Raw genomic sequence first — 15059 nt, forward strand, 5'->3', positions numbered from 1 at the left:
ATTCAAATTTTTAGTAAACTATCCTTACCAAAACACAGTTTAAGTGCCCAGATTCTAGGAGTGCAGACAAGTAAACTAAAGTCAGTATCATCTTCCTGGTTCGCATTCATGGGATTGTGTTAATAACATTTGGGGATAAATGTCTGCATTTCGAACTTCACATGCTACTTTATAACATACTGCTTACTCTCTTATGATACTTACCAACATTTCCTCAGTAGCTTGTTGGCCAACTACACTGCAAATATCTCCAAAATTGGCAGCACAGACCTGACAACAAAAGCATGGGTGACATTTCCAAACACTGCATACAGAGCTCCCTAAAAACAACCCACTAAATTCCACATATCACGTTAGTCCTTAGAGCTATGTGTAAAGGCACCTTCCGCACGTGGAACATCCTGCAATCACAGCACATCTCACAGAACCTGGGCAGGATGAGACGCTCCGTGATGTCCTTCCCAACCATGGGCGCCATCTTGCACATTATCTAAAATAAGTAAGAAAAACACGCTGGAAATATCTTTAAAAAGGAAGGCTTTTTCAATTATGTCTGATAACTGAATGAAAGAAATAATTTAAGGACATATAAAATGATATGACATAATTATACTGATTACAACACAGAAAATATTCAGAGTAACTGATAATTCCAACCAATTTATCCAAAAAGGAAACAGAAAAACAGGTATTAACCATTATTGATAGAATTAACCAACAAATACTAAATGTACAATAAACTTACAGAAAATTTTAAAACTTTCATTTTTATCCATATCACTTCATTGTTATTATTTAAATATTTAATCATTTTAATCTTTAAAAGTTTTTTTTAAGACATCTATATTTTTCTAACAAACACACTAGTGACTTTTCCTTCTCGGGAAAGATGCCTGAAAAGGACCAGGGCTTAGCACATCTGTGTTACCAAGGAAGGGGGAAAGGCAGCCTCACTTTGTCACGCGCCATGTTAACTGAGGCTCCCCAGGCCTGTTTTTGCAACATCTGCTTCAAGGAAAGCCAGGACATTCCCAATGTGCACATCTCAGCTGACACAGAACACCAACCGAAGTGAGCCTTGCTGATTTGAAAATGAGCTTTCTAAGGCTGGGGTGTGGCTCAGTGGTGGAGCACTTGCCTGGCATGTCTGAGGCAGTGGGTTTGACCCTCAGCACCACATCAAAAATAGATAAAATTAAGGTTAAAAAAAAAATGAGCTTTCCATTATGAAGTTGACACACAAAGAAATCTGATGGTTTATCTTCATTTACCAATGAAAGTCCCTCCTACACTGTAAACGTGACAGAAAATAAAAGGTAGAGATTGGGAAAAAAAAACTCTTTATTCATATGACATAGTTGTCTATGCAGAAAATCCCAAGGAATCCACAAAGAAGACACCAGAATAAGTGGTTTTAAGAGGGTTGTAGGACATGTCAGAATACAAAAATCTGTATTTCTACAATTAGCAAGAATGCGCACCTTTAAAACATCATCTTTCACAATGTTAAAAAAAAAAAACAAGAAATCTAACAAAATACAAGTTCTTTCTGCTGAAAACTATAAAATATTGACCATGTCAATCAAATGCTTAAATAAATTGGCAGATCTATCAAATTCATGGATTGTTAGGCTGGCAAATTGATCCATATAAAATGATCCCTGTCAGAATTCCACAATGTCAGCAGAACTGGAGATAATGCCTACAACTCCTAAACTCCACAGTTGGCTTTATTTTTCAAACAAGAGTCACCAATCCAAACTCTGGATAGAAATCCCAAGTTACACTGTATTCCTGGATCTGGAATGACAGAATTTGTTAGAATGAATTATTCCTGAAATAGAGACTAACTGGGAGCCAGGAAATGTAGAACCTGACAAGAGAAGCACGCGTGAAATGTGAGAGACAGCACAGGCTTCCTTCCTACCAGTGCTGGAGACAGCTGTCAGATTACAACATGTTACAGATTCTAAATCCCACCAAAACTATGGCTCAGCAAACTCTACTCATAAAAACCAGCAGTTACATCAAAACTGATGTCCTTTATTGAGGAACTCTGAAATTAAAAAAAAAAAAAAAAAAAAAAAAAAAAAAAAAGCAGCTTTGGAAGAGGTGGAGGTGGTTGCTGCACAACACTGTAAATGCACTAAATGCTACTGCATTATACACTTTAAAAATGACTGTTATGTGAATAAATATCACCAAGAAAAATAAATTCACTACTAATTGGTGAGTATTTAAAAACGAAAAAAAAAAAAAAAAAAAAAAAAAAAAACCACGAAATAATACAATCAGGAAAACTTTCAAGGGAAAGAAACTAAGGAGGTCATCCAATTTAGCTCTCTACTAATGATCCAGAAGCACTGGATCTTAATATTCTGGTGTGATTTTTTTTTTACATCAACAAACATGCAATCACATTACTTTAGGTGGAGAGAGTGAACGCTCACTATCCAAAGAGATTCTAATAAATCTTCAGATTGATTTGTCAATTCTAATTTACTATCAGAATTCTTACTAACTGAACTCAGGAACCAGGGACATAAATCATAGTAGGCAGTGCTATAAACTCTAACGCATGCCCTACTTATGATGGCTCTCAAGTACTCAGAATATCTGCTACCCACAAAAACCCAAAACCAATCATGCTGGTTTTATTTGTGTGTAACACAGCAGCCGCACGCTGTTCAGGGCGGGCCACAGCCGGCACGCATCCCAGTGAGGCCCAGGCATGGCTGTCCTTCCCCGAAGGGCAGGAGCCCGGCGCTGTTTCTTTTTATCTCCACTGTTCCTCCAGGGTGCCTAGGAAAGTGCTCCGTAGCAACCGAAGGTCTTCACATGCTTCTTCTCACTACAAAAGTTGTTTTTTTTTTTTTCGATTCAAGTGCACTCTGGTAACACCATCTTACTTTGCCATTCGACACAATGGCTTTGCAGGTGCTTCCCACCTACTATGAAGACACACCTTTCCCCCTCAGCTACTACGTGTCCCTTAACAGTTGGCGGCTACTTTGTCACGTGCTCAACGAGACGAAGCAGCTGAGCTCTGAGGAGCACTCTACAGGCAGCTCTGCCTGAATGGAAAGAGCCAGCCACTTACGGCCACGGCCTCTGTCTTCACGTCGTCGTTGCTGTCTGGGGCAGTCAGCTCTGTCAGCACTGGGCACACTCTGGTCTCCACATCGGATCGCTCAATCAGCTCCTGCTCCAGCAGAGCCAGCAGAGCTGCCTGGCTTGTCTTCCTCACCTAGGCAAACCAAATGAACAGACAGGTGCATTGAATAACACAACTTTATCACGCTGTCCTTAAAATGTGATGACTTCTCATATGAACTTAAAGGAAGATGTGACTTGCAAAACAAATATTTGTGGCTACTTTCTTCCACTGTTACAAAGACAACGTGGTAGACTATGTTCCAACAGTGGAACACAAAAGCCATCCTTGTAAAGATGTCACAAAGCTGCACTGAGGGACACCTGGGAGGGTACCAAGTGAGTGCAGTTACGAGGCAGAAGGGCGTTCAGGAGACCTAACGGGCATGTCCAACTGGCAGCAGCATCCTACCTAAGATAACTGGGCATTTCTGAAACACAGATAATGAAATCAGGAAAAACAATCCAATGAGAACTCAGGCTGGGCCATCCTACATACATATGTACACAAAGTTCCTTTGAGACCAAACAGACGGCACTCTTACCTGATTATTCTGATCTGCAAGGTATCTGACCACAATGGGTAGTAAGTATTTGGAGAAAGCACACGGTATTGAAGGGCGATTTTCTTGACAAAACAATGCGATATGAGGCACCTGTTCCATCAGCTCCGCTCGCACCGTGGGCTCTGTTGGAACAGCAGCGAGGTGAGCAAAGGCGCTGCCTGTGGGCTTCCATCCGCAGCAGGAAAGGACTTCAAGGCCTGCTCTGCCCTGCGGTCCTGCACTCACCCAGACCCGTGTGCGCCAAAGCCACACAGTTCCTTTCCTTTTTGGTTATGGGCAGTAAGCATTGCTGTTCAACCTCTAAGCCACACCCCCAGCCCTTTTAACTTTAATTTTGAGACAGGGTCTTCTTGCTAAGTGGCTTGGTGAAATCGCTGAGGCTGGCCTTGAACTCATGATCCCCCTGCGCCACAGCGTCCATCAGATTCCTACTCTTAAGACAGTCCTTTCAGATTTACAACCAGACTTCTGAGAAACATGAATATTGTAAGTTTAAAGGAAACAGACTTTTTAAAAAAACCTGAAAAGACCCAAGAATACATGGCAAATTTAAGTGTGAGAAACAGGACATTTCAGAATCTCTGGATTTCCAAAGGAACAGTCTGATAAATAATGCTAAGAAAAAAATCAGCTAATTATGTGAGAGAGAGAAAAGAAAGATTCCTACCACATGTCAAACATAAATTCCAGATGAAATAAAAGTTTCAAAGTTGGGGGAAAAAAAGCTCAAGGAACTAAAAGGTAATATTAGAAGAAAGGTGCAATCTTGAGGTAGAAAGGCAGAGCTAACAAAGAACTCATCAAAGATCAACTAACTCTCTTTATAAAACTTTATTACAGCTGAGTGCAGTGGCACATGCTTATAGTCCCAGTGACTTGGGAGGCTGAGGCAGGAGGATCATGAGTTCAAAGCAAAGCTAGCCTCAGCAACTTAGTGAGGCCCTAAGCAACTCAGTGAGAGCCTGTCTCAAAATAAAATATTTTTAAAAAGAGCTGGGGAGGTGGGTCAGTGGTTAATCGCCCCTGAGTTCAATTCCTGGTACCAAAACCAACAATAACAATAAAACAAAGTTTGTTCTCTACTTCCTAAGATACACAAAAATAAACCCTGTATTTATAAGATATTTATAAGATAAATATTTATAAGATATATAAGATATATATTTATAAGATAAATATTTATAAGATAAATCTATACAACAAATATATATATTTGTCAAATAGTAAATTACATGTGAAATATAAATCTGAATATAGAGGAGAAGGAAGCTGAAGTTTATGTATTGGATAACATAGGAAAAAATATTCATGACTTTGAGGTAGGGATGAGCTTCTCAAGAGCACACAGATAGAAAGCCCGTAACAGAACTTTTTTCTCCCCAGGTACTAGGGATTGGACTCCAGGCCTCATGTGCAGGCCAGGCAAGTATTCCACAAGCCCAGAATTTCCCTTCACTAAGAGGCACCATTTGGGAATACAGCTCAGTTGGCAGGGTGCTTGCCTCACACGCACACAGACCTGGGTTCAATCCCCAGCACCACAAATGAACAAACAAAGAGTAAAAGACAAGGCAAAGTGGAAAAGACGCCTCTAGAACACATAATTGGCCTAGGGTACACATGGGTACAAAGAATTCTGGGCTGGGGATGTGACTTGTGGTAGAGCACTTGCCTAGCATGGCTGAGGCCCTAGGTTCCATTCCAGCACTGGGAGGAAAAAACCCTGAAAATCTATAAGGAAAATCCTGCCAACTTAGATAAAGGGGAAGAGACTACATTACAAAAATCAAGGTGTCCAACTAGCCAAAAGCACATAACGAGCACTCAATTTCACAGGTCACTGAAGAAACCTAAGTTAAGGCATGCACGAAGCTGTGGCAAACAGGCGCAGACACATGGCACTCTGGAAAAGCCCAGGGTGAAGCTACACGCATCTTACAACCCAGAGACTCCAATTCCAAGTGCCCGCAGAGATGTGTGCCTGTGCCCCACCTGGCTCCTGGGCCCACAGCAGCACGAACCTAAAGCTGGACACGTCCACTCTGAGAACAGAGGCGCCCAGCTCCAGTGCACTCACACAGCAGACACTGGCTAAACAGATCAGCCATGGTCACGTGCAACGGCTTGGAGGAGCTTCGGAGAAAAGAGGCCAGACAGCAAAGGACACGTGCACATAACTCCACACCACGCAGACAGGCAAACCACTCCATGCCCCCAGCGTTCAGAGGAAGGGGCAACACAGGAATCAGGGTGCACACCAAGGTGGTTTCTGGGGCACTAGCAGTCTTTTCTTTGATCTGAGCACTGATTATATGAATCTTCACCTTGTGAAACCTCATGAGGCTGAACCCAAGAGTTCACGTAGCATGTTATTCTCAATACTGAAAAAAAAAAAAAACAACAAAAACCTGCTTCAAACGTGTTATTTCTGAAACCCTGGGCATGTGCTGAGGGCTGGTCTGGGTTCCAGGCTCACAGGCACAGGTACAGCGTGAGAACCCCGCTCCCCACACAGAACACACGCACACTTGCCACGCAGGCACAATCAGAGTCAGCCCAGGATGACACCGAGCCGCCAAGGGCCCGGGCCTGGCAGGACGGTGCAGAACCACGGTGACACTGCCACGTGAAGTCAGACCTGACCACCAGGTTCCTGCAAAGGCCCACTAGCCATGAAGTCACCGTCTCAAACTATAAAAGGACATGGTCCTGCGGGGCAGAGCCACCAAGACACCACAGAAGGATCTGGCACCGAGCCGCAGCTCCAAAGCACTCTGCAGAGGCCTTCCCCATGTCACACACTGCCAACGACACCAAGCGGGAGGCGTGGCTGAAAAGGGAACCTGATGGGAGGAGAGCAGGTCTGAGGAGAAGGCCTGGGTCTCCCGACAAAGAAGAAAAGGCACGAAGGGCAACGAAACACTCCAACAGAAAGGCAGCCAGACTGCAGGCCGAGACTGCTGAGTGCCGCAAAGCAGACGGGAGACGGAGGACTGAAAAGAAACACGGCCACACCCACGGAAAGTCAAGCACGGAGCTAAGGAGAGTTTTATATTCTCAACCATGGGTGAAATACCCAAAAACAAACTAGAAAGAATAAAAAACCACACACACAAAACTACAGGAGGCGGCTCAGGAGACGCTCCTAGCCCTTTTCTGCCAGCGCATCCTTAGAACGACTGGTAGCACCACCAACCCCTACTCAGGGTCCCCCCTTCCACCAGCTTAGCTCCTGCTGTGTCTTCCTGCTCCAGCGAGGCGCACCCCACACCTCCACAGTTCCAACAGCCTCTGCCGCTCGCTGGAGACGAGGAGGCTCCTCCCAGGGGCCAAGGCCCGCTGAGCCCCTCAAGACGGGCACCCGTCCTTCCCTCCCCTGCACTTGGCCTTCCCTTCTGCATCTCAGCAGAACCAAAGCCAACGCCAACTGTCACAGAACTGTTGGACTCCAACCAGAGGCACAGCTAAGACCCTTGACGAGGGCCTTCTAAAACAACCCTAAGTAAGCACGCATAACAGCAATCATATACACAGATTCTCAGGAAGCTGGAAAACGTCCTTTCCATCCTGAGAGAAAAACCTTTAGATTCCAGATTTACGTGAACAGTTAACATAGTCTCATTAAATGAACTGCTTACCAAAATACAGTTCAACTAAGAATTAAAAGATGAGGCTTTTAAGACACCAAAAACTGTCAGAGATTGAAGACATACTTTGATAGCATAGATATTTTTTAAAAAGAGTTTTAAAATTTATTTTTGGATTGTTTATAAAATCAAATATAAAAAAAATAGTTAAAACTTAGTATTTACTTAAAATGGTAAGCTTTATGTTATGTGTATATCTTACAATACATTTTGAAAAACTTTAATATCACTATTTTCTAAGGCTCAAATCAAGTTCCCCTCTTTCTTAAGCAAACTCTTATCTTTACCTTCAGATATAACAGCCTTAGTTTTACAAATGGCTATTTAACATTTGCCTAAAAATTTTACAGCACCTTCCATCTCTCTCTCTCTCTCTCTCTTTTTAATAACTTTGTTAGTTGTCAATAGACACAATACCTTTGTTTTATTTATTTATTTTTTTGTGGTGCTGAGGATTGGACCCAGAGCCTCACACATGGTAGGTAAGCACTCTACCACTGAGCTACAACCTCAACCCACCTTCCATCTTTTTTAATTTATTCTATTCTTAAAATTTTTATTGATCTTAAAATATTAACAAACATGATGCAAAATAATATTTTATTTTAATAAGGAATTTCCAAAGTTAAACTAAATGGGCCCAGTATGAACTGTCTGGGTCTTAGCAATGGATTTTTTTTCTTCTTCTGACTGGTGGGTTTGACAATTTACTTTTTGAAATCTTTTAAACAAATCTCATCTCACATTAACTTTTCCTTTAGTTTTAGAAACACAAATTTGGTAAAAGACACCTTTACAGAAACCCTAAGTTTGCTTCCTTTGCATACATAAACATACCTGAGTCATCAGCTAATCTGCTAATTCTTTCCAAAACAGCAACACAATCTCTTTCATCATCACACACTTCCCTCAATGTGTCCAGCAGGCTCCGGGCCACCATTTGTCTGCACAGAAAAAGAAACGTATACAGTGTTCACGCATCAATAGTTATTATTTAGAATTTTAAAAGACAGAATCCAATGGTTTTAATGAGCAATTTTTCTTACTACATTTTAAAATATACGAAACCTGCAATTTCCTAAGTGGCAAATGCCAGCATTTATCTCATAGATGAGACTGAATACTACCCAATATTTTTCATCTTTAACAGACTGGCAAATTTCTAAGGTCATTGAAAACTCACTTCAGTTATCCTTCGATTATCAAAACAATAAGAAAATATATTCACTCTTCATTACCTAAAATAACATCCTTATACTAGCATGGATTTTATACATTTGTGTTCAAAAAGTCTGGACAAGGGCTTCTTAACTTCCCAGAAAAGCATGACGAAGGGGTCTGGAGTGCACAGGTGAAGAAAGAGGCCTAAGAAGGGTGCTCCTCACAGTGGGGCCCGGCCTGTGCCCTGAGTGCCACCGGCGCAGGGCAGGCAACAGCCTCCGGGGACGCTTTCTCCCAGTAAGCAAGCTGCATGAATTCCAAGGGCCTGCCAGTGGTAGTGGCTCGGTCCTACGGCTTCCCAGGAGCAAGAGTAACACCTACTGCACAGGCCACAGCGCGTGGTCACTGCACGCTGGTGGCTGGACACGCTGCTCCCCTACCGACGCCGGCCGAGGGCACCCGCTCCAGGTGAGTGGAAGGACGCACGTACCTGTTGAACACGTTCTCACTCGCAGCATACTTGTCCAGTCTCCCCAGGGGCGTCAACATCTCATCTTGTGAGACGAAGTCCAGGGCTGAAGGCATAATAATCACATCAGACTCTGAGCTGCAGCCATCCATGCCAACTAGTAGAGACGTCGGAAAGACGCCTCGCACGCAGAGACCAGCAGCACACACACACGTCTGAGTGGTGCGAAGGGGCCCAGGAGGTCTCGGCATCAAGCCAGAAGCCCCGGCGCTGAGGGACGCCCCTCCTTTCTCCAGATGCCATCTAACTGCCACAGCCACAGGGAGCACAAGGAGCGGACAGGGACCTCAGGCGTAAGAGCCTGCAAGCTTGATGGGAGCATGCGTACCAGGAATCAGCATGCACCCAGTCCAGTGCAGTCGATTCCGCAGCACACAAGATAAAGCTAAGGACTTGGCTTGCTCGAGGTCGGGTGAAACCATTCGTGTACTTAGTCATTAAATAAGCACTCACTGAACAGGTGTGCCCAGTACCAGGCTCATGTGGAGGAAATGCCCATGGAAACACCACAGCTTCTGCACTGACATCCACCGAGAAGACACTCTAACAAGCACCACGAGGAAGGCAGGTGCAAACTCAAGGCCAGCAGAGGAAGGCAAGTGGACACGATGGCTGAAACTAACTGGAAGGTAAGGCTCTCAAAGGTACCAGGCAAAGAGAATTTGAAGGCACAACTAACTGGCATCTTCTGCCAGAGGCGACGAGGAGTAACTGGAAGCTGCCCACTGAAGGTGGTGCTGTCACCTAATGGGTGTGATTCTCAAGCTATCAAAGTGGAGGAGCCAGACTCCAGTGGTAGCAGAGAAGAGAAAAAAAGAATACACAGGGGGCTGGGGAGATAGCTCAGCTGGTAGAGTGCTTGCCTTGTAAGCACAAGGCCCTGGGTTCAATCCCCAGCAACCAAAAAAAAAAAAAAAATACACAGACCAAGACAACCAGTGCAAAACATGCCCTGTGGAAGCACAGTCGCCAGGGAACGATTAACCAGGGCACGTAAGGCAAAGGAAGGCCTCTTTTTATTTTGTTCCTAATATTTTAAAAAGAGAAAGATTTGAAACATGCTTATATGACGAGAATAAACAGTCAACAAATAAATATAAATTCAAGTTCTAGGAAAAAGGGACTATAACTGATGGGAAATTTCTGAGGTTGGAGGAGATGGAGGTCAGAGCTAAGGCAGATGCTCAGGACCTGCATTAAGAGCTCTGCCGCAGTCACGAGCTCAGAGCCTTTCCTAAAACACCAAACATTTTCTCCTGCTCTTATTTCCTGATGCTGCTGACCCATCACCCTCCGCAATAATGGCCTCTTCTCCACGCCTGCCTGTCAGCACCTCCTGTGTGAGCTTGCCTTTACTTACTGTCTGTCTTCTCCAGTCAGACACGGGCTCGGGGAGGACAGGAATTCTCACCTTGTTCACTGCTTTATCTTCAAGAGTATTTCCTGGCACAAAGCAAGCACTTAGGCTTTTCTGCAACAAATCTGTTCATTGCTCACAACCAGATTTTTTTCTTTGCTCCAGTTCTTTACTTAGGAAAGCAAAAACACCACCACATGAGAAACGCCTCTGAAGAGCTGCCACATGAGGGGCAGAAACGACTTGCCATATCCCCAACCAGACCCCCACTGTTACTGCTCTGAGTGGGCATGTTGCTCACAGAGTGCCTGTGGGTTCAATCCCCAGTGGGGGGCGGGGGGGGAAGAAAGAGGTTCTTTTAAAAGTGAATGAGCCCACCTTGCAGAACTGACTGGTCTGAACAGGCACACCAAGAACGATTTCACCCCCAACAGCACAGCATCAGAAAGCACTACAAAAGGCAGCACGGCTACTTTAAACTATTTCAGTTTGCTAAAATAAAGATAATGTTTGTATTTAAAGAAACACCTAAATGTGCTTTTCTACTTCTGATAAAGATGGATCATCTAGAACCCAATTTACCCTCACACTTTAAATGGTTAAAAAAATTTTTTTTAAAAAGACTAGCTGTAAGAAATTAGTTTTTGACACTTTTTAATCAATCAGAGAAAAACTGTTTATAGAACAAAGAATGACAGCAGATTTCTTATTGATAAGGCAGATAGCAGAGCAGCTTAAAAGTACTAGACAAGCTGGGTGCAGTGCTGCACACCTGTAATCCCAGCGGCTGGTGAGGCTGAGGCAGGAGGATCATGAGTACAAAGTCAGCCTCAGCAACTTAGCAAGGCCCTGAGCAAATGAGCAATACCCCGTCTCTAAATAAAATATAAAAAAGGTTGGGAATGTGGCTCAGTGGTTAGGCATCCCTGGGTTCAATCCCTGGTACCAAAAAAAAAAAAAAAAAAAAAAAAAAAAATACTAGACAATACTATACCTAACAAACAGAAATCTTTCAAATACAAAACTTTTTGGACAAGCAAAAGGAAAATTATACCAGAAGGAAATCTGGATCTACTTAAAGGAAGAGAGTAACAGAAATGGTTAATACGTGGGTGAATAAAAAGCTTTCTTATTTTTGAAATCTCTTTAAAGATCATTGTTTAAAGCAAAAATATGTATTGTCAAATACATAAAAATGCAGTGTGGAGCTCAAGACCAGCACAGCTAAAGCCAACTGCAGGCAAAGGGCAGCAGAGGGTGACGCCAGGTGCTGCCCGGTTCTTGGGAAGAGACGTGCTTCCTGAGGGTGAATGGGCAAGTTGAAGACCCATGCCAGTTACCAACTCCACAACAACCATTCTTTATAAATCACCAAAGACCACAGCTAACAGGTCAATAAAGACTATAAATACTCAATCCCAAAGGAAAAGAGGACAAAGGAAACGAGCAAAAAAGGGCCAAACACATGAGCAAGGTGAGAGGTCAAAGGCAGCCTTAATAGTACGTGCAGCAAGTGCAAGTGGTCTAACACCCACTGAGAAGGCCGGAGGATCAGCCACTTACAGTGAGTTTCACATGGCTTCTGATCTGCAACTCACAGCAAAGCGCCTCCATTATGAATCCGAGTTGTAAAAGCTGCTCGGACACGCATTCAGGGTCAGTCTCCTCCTCTGTACCTAAGAGTGTCGAGCCAGCATGACTTCAAAGGCACCTTTATGCGGGCTCTAGAATTCTATGACTATGACCACACTGTTTCATCAGAGTCCCACATGTGTTCAAGACAGACATTAATAACGCTGATTCTGGTCCAAGGGGCAGCAGTGGGGCAGCCTCCTGCCAACAACCGCTGACTGCCAAACGTCACCATGTCCAAGACAAGCGTGGAGCACGTACCTAAGATGCGGGCTCTGGGACCCCCGAGCATTTTTAATAAATGCCCCACTAATTCAAATGTGAACAGCTCAACGGCATTTGTTACACTCTTAAGTGTAACAACTCGTGCTTTGCTTCAACCACCTTGTCATCATTCCATCAATCACGACTGACCACTCGTCTGTACAGGAGCATTCCACTCCAGCACAGACCTGGTGGCAAAGGTCCACTTCTACCTCACAATGTGTTGCCTCTCCAACATCCACAGAATCACCCTGGTCTGACATCCTGTCCCAGATCCAGTTGCTAGGAAGGCTTCTCCGATTCTCAACTGAACTAAGACAAAGGATCTCTTCCCAGGGAGTCCACAGGCTTTGGTCACCATTGCTACACAATGCACACCTAAGTCTTACCCATCCTCACTGCAAACATCTGCCCCAAGTTACAAAGAGAAACTGAGAAACAATCAATAAAAAACTATCACTAACACTGGAAGCTCTGCAGCAGACATGCCCCTAGGGAGGCAGTCAGAGCCATCCTAGGACAGCCTGCAGCACGGAGGACACGCGCAGTCTGCAACAGGTTCCTGCAGCTCTTTCAAGTACTGCTGGCTTTAACCAGGTGGCAGTGGATGAGAGAGGCAGACGCGAGCCTGGGGCTGATCTCTGAAACCCGCCAGAAGGCACAACCAGAAAGCCAAGGGAGGAAGCAAAATGGAAGGCCGGAAACTCTCCCTTACAGGTGAGCTACTCTGCTCTGGCCCGCCTATGAGCTAGAGGAGGCTTCCGAGTCAAGACGATTCTTGGAAGGTACACCAGAGCTTGCCAAGCAGGACAGAGGGCAGGAGGGACATTCTAAGCAGAGAAATTCCAAGACAGAGAGTGGAGGAAAACCATTTCATGTTTTGAAAATTACAAGGAATTTGGTAAAGATTTTTTCTAAGCAACAACTTAACTAATTTCAACAGTTAACTTTTTTTGAGCAGTAGACAATTCTGGATACCGATATACTCAACAATAATAAAATTTCACTAAAATCATCACTTTTTTCAGTTGTATTATTTTTATTTTTTCTTTTTGGTTATACACAACAGTAGACCTATTTTGATATATTAATACTAGCAGGGATATACCGAGCGTATCTTATTCTAAGTAGGATCCCAGTCTTGCAGATGTGCACAATGGTGAGATTCATACTCATGTGTATGCAAGGAAGTTTTCAGATTGATCCCACTGTTCTTCCTATCCCTAACCCCCCTCCCTTCCCTTCATTCCTCTCATCACTTATTTTTTAAAAATTAAACAAAGATCATGTCTTTTCCAAGCCAGATGACAGTCTTTTCACAGCATTCCAAAAGCACTCCGGGCCTCATTTCCCAGCACTCCTTTCCGGTGGCCCTGCCAAGGAGCAGAGGGAGCGAGGGAGAAGGCTTAACCCGCTCCAAACAGAGACGCTCCAGCAGTAAGGCAGCCCCTCTTCCACCCCTTGCCCAGCATATGCCCAGACAGATGGCACTTTTCCGTCGACCATTCTTAAGTCTTAGGGTTCTCTCGGAAGATGGTTCCAATCCATTCTGTTCAGTGTCCAGAGCTGCCCCAACCAATCCACTTCCCTTCCTGTCACACACACTTGGTGTACTCTAAAATTTGTCAGGGGGTGACACGCCAGCAACCATGAGAATGGAAGGGAAACAGAACCCTGGCCCCTGGCACTGGGGGAGCATGTGCCTGGGAGCAGGAGGGGCACGATGCCAAGGGCTCTGCCCTCCCAGCTGCAGACCCACAGCCTCCTCACCTGGAATGCCATGTTTTCCCAACACCATGGCCCTGACAGACCACCTACCTTATCCAGGACTCAACCACAGCAACAGTGCTACAGTGGAGATGAGAACATCGGGCACAGGACCTGTGAGCACTGCCCGACACACTGCACCTGGGAGCAAGAGAGCACGTGGGCTTTTTCCTGTCACACGGAACCTACAGTCCAAGCTGTTGGTCCTTGAAGAAACTCCTCAAAAAGGTGCCAAGACAGCTCCGGCCTGCCCCTTCTCCCTCGCTCCTGTGGGTGTGGGTGTTGGGGGTGAACCCAGGGTGCCCTATCTCTGAGCTGCATTCCAGGTTTTTTTGGTTTTTTTTTTTTTTTTTTTTGTACCAAGGATTAAGCCCAGGGGTGCTTAACTGCTGAGTCCTTTTTTATATTTTCTTTAGAGACAGGATCTCACTTGAGTTGCCTAGGGCCTTGCTAAGTTGCTGGGGTTGACCTTGAATTCTAGATCCTCCTGCTTCAGCCTCCCAAACTGCTGGGATTACAGGTGTGCACCACTGCGCCCAGCCTTTTTAATAAAAATTCTTTGAGACAGGGTCTTGTGAAGTTGCCCAGGCTGGTTTTGAACTTGCGATCCCCATCTTGGCCTCCCAAGCTGCTGGGATTCTTACTGTGAGTTTCTTCTCAAAAGTTAACAATAATTGGCCAAAGTTAGGAGGCTCTACTTCTCTACAGACTTGACAGTGCTGACTCTCCTTAAAGTCCTTCATCCTCTGGTTTTCTGGAAGTGCCCACTCCCGGGTCCTCCTCCACCTTTAAGGGCTATTCTAACTCACTTCCTTCTGACCCTTTTACATGGCAGCCTCCCTGGACTGTGACCTTGTGTGTGGCTGTGGTCTGAATGTGTCCCCGAGGTTCATGTGCTGGAAGACCGATCCCACACGGGGTGTCAGGAGGAAGGTCTGGGGGGAGGTGTCAGGGTTATGGAGGCCCACCCTCATGAATGCATC

At 44.6% G+C, this 15059-nt stretch overlaps 1 protein-coding gene across 6 annotated transcripts in view; it reads right to left on the reverse strand.

The window, feature by feature from the left end:
• Ppp4r1 (protein phosphatase 4 regulatory subunit 1) overlaps positions 1-15059 on the reverse strand; it is a 51797-nt gene that overhangs the window by 23936 nt on the left and 12802 nt on the right. For 5 of the 6 annotated variants that reach the window (XM_047527004.1, XM_047527002.1, XM_047527003.1 and 2 more), the window contains 6 exons: positions 9018-9102; positions 8204-8310; positions 3699-3841; positions 3101-3247; positions 383-490; positions 205-270 (listed from right to left, as the gene is read on the reverse strand). In XM_047527004.1, the coding sequence (XP_047382960.1) occupies positions 205-270; positions 383-490; positions 3101-3247; positions 3699-3841; positions 8204-8310; positions 9018-9076 (630 nt within the window). In that variant the 5' untranslated portion in view covers positions 9077-9102. Of the gene's footprint in view, positions 1-204; positions 271-382; positions 491-3100; positions 3248-3698; positions 3842-8203; positions 8311-9017; positions 9103-14127; positions 14218-15059 lie in introns of all 6 variants that reach the window. The other variant, XM_047527005.1, reaches the window with a different exon arrangement.

This window comes from Sciurus carolinensis, chromosome 15, assembly GCF_902686445.1.
Source record: "Sciurus carolinensis chromosome 15, mSciCar1.2, whole genome shotgun sequence".
Lineage (NCBI taxonomy): Eukaryota > Metazoa > Chordata > Mammalia > Rodentia > Sciuridae > Sciurus > Sciurus carolinensis.